General features: G+C 51.8%; 1 protein-coding gene across 1 annotated transcript; it reads left to right on the forward strand.

The window, feature by feature from the left end:
• The first annotated feature begins 4,915 nt into the window (after positions 1-4,915).
• Positions 4,916-8,065, forward strand: ELFN1 (extracellular leucine rich repeat and fibronectin type III domain containing 1). Its single transcript, XM_009286394.2, has one exon. The coding sequence runs from the start codon at positions 4,922-4,924 to the stop codon at positions 7,310-7,312; it is 2,391 nt and encodes a 796-aa protein (XP_009284669.1). The 5' UTR covers positions 4,916-4,921; the 3' UTR covers positions 7,313-8,065.
• The last annotated feature ends 1,717 nt before the right edge of the window (positions 8,066-9,782 follow it).

Here is a 9,782-nt window from a genome sequence, read left to right on the forward strand (position 1 = left end):
AATGATATTTCCTGCAAGGTACTGGGCGGGTGCCATGGCCTCCCCAGGGACGTTGTCATTGTCAGCATGGTGCCACAGCTCAAGATATCTCTGATTGAGATTAAATTCATCATTTCAAATCATTGCTATTGTTATTCCACCCCGTCTTCATTCCTCTCTTTTGCTTCTTTCTCAATCAGTAAAGGAGGACCCCAAATCTCCACTTTCCTGGTTGTTTTTCACATTAGAATTGTAGGTGGTTTGTTCCCAGGTTTTCCCAGGCAGCTCTGTGGAGGGTCAGAGGACTGGGAAAAGTGGTGTGCAATTGGGTTACCAGGAGAATAAAACCAGGACAGCTGGGCAAAGACAAATCAGTCAGTCCGGAGGGTTAAATCACTAGCTTTTCTTATCCAGTCTGTGGGGAAGAGGCGGGGGGGGTCTCTCCCCTGCTCTCCAGAGCCATGTCCCAGCTGCAGGAGGTCAGAGACAGCAAAGGCTCCTTGGCCAACTGGCTGCTCTTTTCCTAACCTGCAAGGATCAAGCCCAGGATTTCAGAAGCAGAAACGAACAGAAAAGGGAGATTGGAGGGGAGGTAAAAGGTAGAAAAGGGAAGGAGAAACCTCCTGGATGTCTGTTATCTGCTGTTACAGGGAGGTGAGTTGGGAACCACTGCGAGTGCCCCTGCTCCCGTCCTGCCTCGCGGGATGCTCGGCGCTTGGCTGATGTCACAGCGCACACACGCAGGCACACACCCACACGCACCCGCGTCAGCGCGATGATGGGAAGGAGGCTTTCAGAAGCCAACAAGATGAACAATTATCACTTCCGTGCAAAGCAACAAGACCCACTTCTCCACTCCCCAGTCATGTCCTGGCAATCTAATAAAAAGGGAGATTAGCCCCTCTTTCCTCTCTTACATCTCCTTAATGCTGTCATTTTATTCACACTTTGCAAAGCAAATAAACCAGCAAATTGCTTGCTTTAATGAGCTGAAATTAAACTCAGACTGCTGATAAAATGCCTTTTCTCCTTTGTGTTGTTGGGAAGGACTCGTCTGATAGGCAATGTACAGGAAAGAAGAGAAAACACACAGCAGGAGCCTTATTGAATGTGTTTAAGTCATTTACCATTGCTCTTCTTCACCCCCGACACCTCCAGTTAGATGAGGGCGGCACACAGGTAATGAGAAGGCTATAGTGGATCAGCCTGACAAGGTCCGTGGAGGGTCTGTCTCTGCTATTTGCTCATGGGATGGTCCTGCTCCACTAGCTAATGCCCTGTGACACAGGCTGAAGCCCACAGCCTCCCCAGGGAGGAGTGACAAGAAACCTCCCCCTGCAAGAAAAAAGCTGATTTGGCTCTGCAGAGCAATCCCAAACACAGGCTTTCCCAGAGAGGATGGCTGGGTCAAAATGGGAGTTAGAGGAGACAGAATAAGTGCTTGCTAAAGAGAATATGCCAGGACGCATCACTCCCTGCTGCCTGTGCTGTCTCAAATTTGGCAGGGCTTCCCCTGCCTGCAGGAGGTCCCTGTAATGTACAAGCCCATGGAGGAGGGCAGGGAGATCCTTATACCAAGGGCAAGCACTGCAGGGCAGCAGGCAAGGAAAGCACCCTCCATACCATCCCAATGGGACAACTGGGCAACCCATTGCTGACGGCTCTGCAGGCCAGGACAACCCACCGCTGCCCTTCTCCCACACCCTTAGGGACAACATGCACCCCTGTTGGGAGGCAAGCTGAGGAGCTGGAGACCAGGCTGGTCCCTGTGGCAGAGAAAAGCGGCACATCTAGAGCCCAGCTTGCAAGTAGACGGAGTGAAATTCTCTATCTGCAGCACAACATATCTGCTGGGATTTTCATCTCAACAAGAGGAGCTCGGGGCACTTTCCTTCAGTCTCCCACAGCCCCATGAAGCACTATCATCATTTCATAGTACCGGAGAGGAGACTGGAGTGCAGAGAGGTTAACTGAGTTGCCCGGTGCTGGGAGGGATGTAGCAGCAGATGGCTCTCAGCTTGGCACTGCAGCCTGTACTTCCCCGTCAGCTGGGGACGATAAGGCAGGGCACTCACCTGCAGTACCCCAGGGAGCACAGTCCCTCTCCTTGCTGGCTTCGACGACTCAGCTACGCCAAAATGGGCTGCCAGGTCCTGGCAAAGCATCCCAGGGAAGGGACAGCACAACCTTGCAAATGTGCTCCTGCCCGTGCCGCAGGTACTATTCCCCAAAATGGGGTTACCCGCAATATCAGTATCACTGTGGTGATGTAAGGCCTTCAGCTGGAATAGCAATGTAAAAGCATGCTAAAGTCCAGGTTTCTAACCCCAGGAAGGAGGAGACCTGAGATTCGGCTGCCTTGCCCTCAGCATCTCCTCCACCCAGACCTCCATTTCTAGTAAATTTTTGAAAAATCTGGTGCTGTTGAGCTTTCTTCCAAATGTAGCTGGGATAGGACAGCACCAGGCACGGGGGAGGCAGAGACCTGCAAGTACCCAGGCAGGGCCCCATAGAAGCATCATCTTAGGGCCAGTACTTCTCACCCACACGTGCCTGCACACCCACTGCAGACAGTACAGTCGGCAAGATGGGTGAACCGCACACCCTGCCCTTGGTGGGGGCATTGGGTGTCTGGCTGTTGGTTTCCCCTGCAGCCTCACCCCCCCTAGCAGCTGGTGGGGCATCTGCTGGAGGACAAGATGGCTGGAGCATCTCATATGCAGAGAGCTGACGCAAGAGCAGATCTTGTTATTCATGTAATGGAAAACCAACTGTGCCACCAGGGAATAGACTCATTGTTCACAATCCAGAAAGAACAAATAAACTGTTTTACTGCTTATTCTTACTGGCCTGTTTACCGAGGTATAAACTGTGAATGGTTAACAGGGATCTCTGCAGTGAAACATGGTCTCCTTCATTCTCTGGTATCACAGGTGGAAAAGAACTTGGTTTCTTCAGGACAAGGACGAGGGTTTGGCATCTGCCTCTAAATGCCCCTTGACAATCAGCCTCACGTGATTTTCAGGCATGCAGCTCCCAGCACAGTCCCTTCACTGCCTGGGCACTGGGAAATGGTTTGGAAACCAATTTCTGGATTTATACTATTTTGCAGATCCAATGAAAGACAATTTAGATGTAGGATGTACTCCTGTCTCCTTCATGGATGCCCAAGAAACCTCCAGTTCCTACCAGCTGTGTTTTCAAGGAGTGCTGGTGGTGTCTTCCCTGCTTCCTATGGTCTGCCCTGGGACAAGGGAGACAACCAGAGCCCCCGTTCCCAACAAAAGTCCCAAGAAGGATTTTTCTAGGTAGGCCATGATGTTTACTCCCTATTTGTGGGCAACTCCATCTCTGCCACAACACCTCACTGCCTCTATCCTACCAGCCCAGAGAGCTGTTTGGCAGTAGAGATGTCCATGAATGATATTTTCAACATCTTGTGGAAGAGCATGACCCAGGAGATGCTGATGCTCATGCAATTGCCTCCTCTCCACTTTTGCCTTTCCTCCCTGTTTCTGTAAGAAATTACAAAAGGAAGTAGAAGTGCTGCCCATGGATATTTATGTTTAGTCAAAAATGCAGGAAAAAATAATGGAAAATGTGAGCCAGGAATGAGTTTTTCTGTGGGAAGTGAGGCTGCTGGCAGCCCCATAGGTTTCTTTCCCCATTGGTTTGTGTCTAGTGAATACCTTCTGAAGGTCTTCAAACGGCTGTTTCTGGCTGAGGAGGGAAGGTCTTATCCCATCTTCTGCAAATACTCTTGTTATGCCACTGAATGGTTGAGGGTCCTCCCCACCTCTGCATCATTTCACCCGGGAAGGAGAGAGAGATCTTGGAGACAGGCGGCAAGCCTCAACCACAGACAAGGACATCGGATGATGGACAATCACGCTAGCATGTTTTGTAGTCAAAGAGTGCCCTGAAAGTACTGCTCAGGTTCCCAGAAACAGGATAGGCACTCGATGCTGGGCTTTATCCCAGATGCTAAGCAGCAACGCAGTCAGAGAGAGACAGTGTCCTCAGTCAGCATCCCCCTCTGTGGGCATTGCTGCTGCGTGCACCAGCACGCGAGACAGTTAGGATTCCCCTCAGCAAAATGCTGCAGCATCAAATCTACATCAGAGCGAGTTGTCTAGACTTCATCTGCTCTCAGTGGAGAGGAACAGACACTTCTGGGGCATCACTCCTCTCCTCCTAAGGTAGACACCTAAATAGGTCAGACAAACGGTGCCCTGGATGTGCGTTGGTCTCTCCGCTGCCTATAACATGATGCTGGACAACGCACTCAAAGGAGGGTGATCTCCATGGTCAGTGACCACCTTCTCTTGTGCTGCTAAATGCCACTGGCGGCAGCGCCCAAATAAATGAAAGGCTCCTTGAAAGGTGGTAGCCAGAGTTAGAAGGCAAGTGCCTAACATTAAGAGGGTAGCTGGATGCCTTTCCAACACCTCTAAACACTGTCTTTCCTTTGTGTTTAGTTTGTGCTTGTGTTTTGTTTTGAGCAGGTGAGCCGAGGGACCGAGTGGGGACAGCCAGACCCACGGAGGCACATGGAGATGGGGACCAGTGTCGCGATGGGCAGCAAAAAGAAAACGAGATGTACTGTAAAAAGTGAGAGGAAGGCTTGTCTCTAAGCCAGAGGGACGACTCCACACGGGCACCTAACTTCATGACTCCCTCCCCGAGATGCCAGAGACCTGGTGATGCGGGACCAGCCTCAGCCACCCAGGCCTTGGTAGTAGCCCCTGGCCGGTGGCTGCCGAGTACTGTGGGCACCGAGGTCCACTTTCTCCACGGATGCTTCCCCCCCGTCTCCAAGCCATGAGGAGAAGGGAGAGGCGAGCGAAGCTGCCGAAGAAGCACTAGCCCACATCTTCCTGGCCCCCATCCCGCTCCCCACTTCTGGCAGACCAGGAACCCCTTCTCTGCACCGCCCTTCCAGATGGCAGGTCGCCGGTGGGCCGCGACGTCAGCCCTCTGCGTGTGCGTAGCCGCCGTCTCTCTCCTGCACACCAGCGGGGTGCGGGCAGACTGCTGGCTCATTGAGGGGGACAAGGGCTTCGTCTGGTTGGCCATCTGCAGCCAAAACCAGCCCCCCTACGAGTCCATCCCCCAGCAAATCAACAGCACCATTGTGGACTTGCGGCTGAACGACAACAAGATCAAGAGCGTGCAGTACGCCTCACTCAGCCGCTTTGGCAACCTGACATACCTCAACCTGACGAAGAACGAGATCTCCTACATCGAGGATGGTGCCTTTTCAGGACAGTTCAACCTCCAGGTGCTGCAGCTGGGTTACAACCGACTGAGGAACCTCACCGAGGGCATCCTCCGGGGCCTGGGGAAGCTGGAGTACCTCTATCTCCAGGCCAACCTCATCGAGTCCGTCACCCCCAATGCCTTCTGGGAGTGCCCCAACATAGTGAACATTGACCTGTCCATGAACAGGATCCAGAGACTCGACAGCAACACTTTTCGGGGCCTAAACAAGCTCTCTGTCTGTGAACTCTACAGTAACCCCTTCTACTGCTCCTGTGAGCTCCTCGGTTTCCTGCAATGGCTGGAGGCTTTCACCAACATGACACGCACGTATGACCGGATGCAGTGCGACTCCCCACCTGACTACACGGGCTACTACTTGTTAGGCCAAGGCCGGACTGGCTACCGCAATGCTCTGAGCATGCTCTCTTCCCTTTGCACCGGTGGCTCCTACACTGTGATCCCTCGTTTTATCCCTCCCAGGTACCAGATGACCACGGCGCCCTCTGAAAGCCCCTGCTCAGAGGAGGAGTGCTCCTCCGGTGATGGCACGACCCCGCAGTTCTCCCTCTTCACACCCATTGGCGAGACGGAGGTGCGCCCCAACATCCAGGTGAAGCACCTCAACCACAACTCGGCTGTCCTCACCGTGCAGATCCCCTACCCCTTCAGCAAGATGTACATCCTCTCCCAGTTTGAAAACGGCTTCTCCTCCATGATCACCAAGCTCAGGAAGAAGGAGGAGAACATCACCGTGAGCAACCTAGTAGCACAAAGAGATTACACCTACTGTGTAGTCTCTGTCCACCAATACTCCAAGTACAACCACACCTGCGTCACCATCACACCCACCAGACCCAACCGCAAGGAGCCAGTGCCCACCCCTTCTACTGCCACTCATTATATCATGACAATCTTGGGCTGTCTCTTTGGAATGGTGATTGTCCTGGGTGTTGTGTATTACTGTCTCCGGAAGAGGCGCCAGCAGGAGGAGAAGCACAAAAAGGCTGCCGGCAGCATGAAGAAGACCATCATCGAGCTGAAATATGGGCCAGAAATGGAGACCACCAGCATCACCCAGCTGTCCCAGGGACAGATGCTGGGCGGGGAGACAGTGACCCGCATCCCCTACCTGCCTTCTGCTGGCGAGGTTGAGCAGTACAAGCTGATTGACAGCAGTGAAACCCCCAAGGCCACCAAGGGCAACTACATGGAGGTGAGGACGGGTGAGCAGCCCGAGAGGCGAGACTGCGAGCTGTCCCTGCCGCCGGACACCCAGAGCTCTGTGGCTGAGATCTCCACCATTGCGAAGGAGGTGGACAAGGTGAACCAGATCATCAACAACTGCATCGATGCCTTGAAATCTGAGTCCACCTCCTTCCAAGGAGTAAAATCGGGGGCAGTCTCCACGGTGGAGCCTCAGCTGGTGCTCTTATCAGAGCAGATCCCCAGCAAGCACGGATTCCTCTCCCCTGTCTACAAGGAAAGCTACAACCACCCTCTCCAGCGACACCACAGCATGGAGGCGGCCCCCAAACGCTCCAGCACCTCTTCCAGTGGCTCCATACGGAGCCCCAGGTCCTACCGCTCTGAGGGATCGGGCCACAAATCAGAAGCCAAATACATCGAGAAGACGTCCCCCACCACTGACACCATCCTCACTGTGACACCGGCTGCGGCCATCCTGCGGGCTGAGGCGGAGAAGATCCGTCAGTACAGCGAACACCGGCACTCGTACCCTGGCTCACACCAAGGGGAGCAGCACGACAGCATGGCGGGGCGAAAGCCCTCCATTCTGGAGCCTCTGACCCGTCCTCGCCCCAGAGACCTGGCCTATTCCCAGCTCTCGCCTCAATATCACAACCTGAGCTACACCTCCAGCCCAGAGTACACCTGCAAACCATCGCACAGCATCTGGGAGCGCTTCAAACTCAATCGCAAGCGGCACAAAGACGAGGAGGAGTATATGGCAGCCGGCCATGCCCTACGCAAAAAGGTCCAGTTTGCCAAAGACGAGGATCTTCACGACATCTTAGACTACTGGAAGGGCGTCTCTGCCCAGCAAAAGTCCTGAGTCCTCACACAACTCGTGACTTAACACACTAACTGGACCAAAAGAAATCTGCAGCAGCTATTTTTATTCAGACTGTCTTTGAAACAAAATAAAATTAAAAAAAAAAGAATCAATAAAAATAAAAGAGAGAACAAAATATGAAAAATCTATAAATATTCTATATAATATATAAAGTGAGATATTAAAATGTCCTCACATTGGTGAGACACGCACCAAATTTGAACACAAACTTTACAAAACAAACAAACTGTGGAGTGAAAAAAAAAAAGTTTTGTTTCATTTTGATTTTTTTAAAAAAATAAGAAAAAAGAAAAAATTGGATATAAAAAGAAAGTGAAAGAGCGGGCAGAGAGCTGAGGTCTGGCGTTTCCCAATATTGCATTGCATGAGTCCCTATTCCGTAATTTTGTGGATTCTTTGTGAACAGTTTGTGTTCTTCCTTCCTTCCCTTCCAAAATCAACAGCAACAAAAACAGCAACAAAAACCAAAAAGAGACCAGAAGGAGATCCATCCTTTGGGCTGTTTTTGCAAACGGAGTCTTCCAGTTTAGACTTTTACCCGGTTGAAGGCCCGTTCACATTTTCACTCACTGAGAAGTTTTACCACACATTGCATTGTAAACCGAAGTCGTTAATTGTACAGAGAAAATTTCTATATTTGCAATGTTTGCTGTATAATGAGAAAGAGAGAGGAGAAAAAAAAAAACAATACTACATCTACTAAAAATATATATATATATATATCTATATTCACCTGTTTGTACCAGGTTTTAATCATGGATTTTAGAGAAAGACATGGAGTTTGGTTTGAAGAACTTTTTTGTTGGTTGGTTGGTGGGTGGGTGGGTGGTTGACGGGATATTTTTTGGAGGCAGGGGGAGTGTTTGGGTTTCTAAGTATTTGGTTTTGATTTCTCCCAACAATTGTCTGTGTCCAAGTTCTCATCAACTTCAAAGTACATTGAGAAAAAAGGCACGTACCCTGAAAAGCAGAATCTCCCACCTTTTTCCAGATGGGAGACCACCACCACCAGGAACAGGGAAGGGGATGAGAACTGAAGGGCTCCTGGTTGAGCAGGTGCCACCATGCAATGGGATTTCTCCTGCAGATTAAAAGGTATTGGTCTCTCCCCCTAAACAGACGTATCTGGAGAGTGGTAGCCCTTGGGGCCAGCCGCTGAGGGGTGGGTTATCCCCTTACCTTTCAAGATGGGGAGCCAGCGATGAGTTAGAGCAGAAAGCCTTTTGCCGCTCTCCAGAGAAGGGCATCATTGAGGGGTGATTTTTGCTGAGGGAGAAGACACTAAGCATTTACAGCTTGCCCATACCGAGAGCTATTACAATAGGCACAGGCCCTGGCCCAGGGATCCTGCCCCTCACTCCTGGGCCTCCCACCACTGCACGTCTGGCAGCTCCCCCATGGATAACCCCAAACACGGCCGCAGCCTCAGGCAGGGAGTGCAGCACCTCCTGCCTTCAGCCCTAGCGCTGCCATGGGCCAGTTTGACTCCCATTTCGCATGAGTGGCTTTGGAGATGGACACCCTGGGGAGCCCCTGAACAGCCCTTGGGACTCTGAGACTGGAAGGGAAGGGGATGGCCCTGTGTTCATGTCTCGTGTCCACCCAAGCAGCCGGCATGTGCCCCTCAACCATTGCTCTCCAATGCCTGTCCAAGACTCAATAGCTTTTTGCCCCGTCTCTAAAACACTCACAGATGATGCCCTACTCATGGGGTGAGGAGGAGGAGGGAGGTGTTGAGACCATGAAGGCAGTCCCAGGCCATGCTGGTGGCTGAAGGACAGTTTTGCCCTGATTAGCTCCAGCTGAGTCGCAAGCCCCCACGTCTCACCCCATGACTGACACGAAGCAAGGGCCACACAAAGGTCAGGGAGCTGCTCTGCTCCCCCAGTGAGTGTGTGGGAGCCCAGCGGGCCAGAACAGCGAGGCGATAAGATCCCCAAATGCAGCCCTTTGGGGCCCTGCTGCTTGCCAGTTTTTCCCTTGCATCCTGCTCACAAGTCTCTTTGGATGGACATCCTGAGTCCTGACGGATGAGCACTAGGGCCCAGGAGCAAACCATATCCCATCCTGTTATTTCAATATTTAAAAGCGATTTTGACAGGTATTCTTGCAAAAGGTTATGTTTGTTCAGAAAGAAGCTGAGCCAGGAAGACACAGAGCAGGCTGGGAATTGCATGAGTTCGTTCCCCATGGTTATTTGTGTAGACAACAAACCATTAGCAGGGTTTCATAACAAAAGGCAGGCAATTTCCCCAGGAACATATTCACTCTGCATGAGCAAAGGCACATTCCTCCACCTCCTCCAGGTGCCCCAGATCCTGCCCGCAGCACACAGCTTCCCGGGGCTGCGTCTTGCTCACCAGTCAGTGAGCAGGACCTGGAAAGGGGAGCTGAGGATCACCCCTTTCCTGTTTCATGACATCACAGCGGGTCCCTCCCCAAATCTCAG

This window comes from Aptenodytes forsteri, unplaced genomic scaffold (genome assembly GCF_000699145.1).
Source record: "Aptenodytes forsteri isolate BGI_AS27 unplaced genomic scaffold, ASM69914v1 Scaffold55, whole genome shotgun sequence".
NCBI classification, from domain to species: domain Eukaryota; kingdom Metazoa; phylum Chordata; class Aves; order Sphenisciformes; family Spheniscidae; genus Aptenodytes; species Aptenodytes forsteri.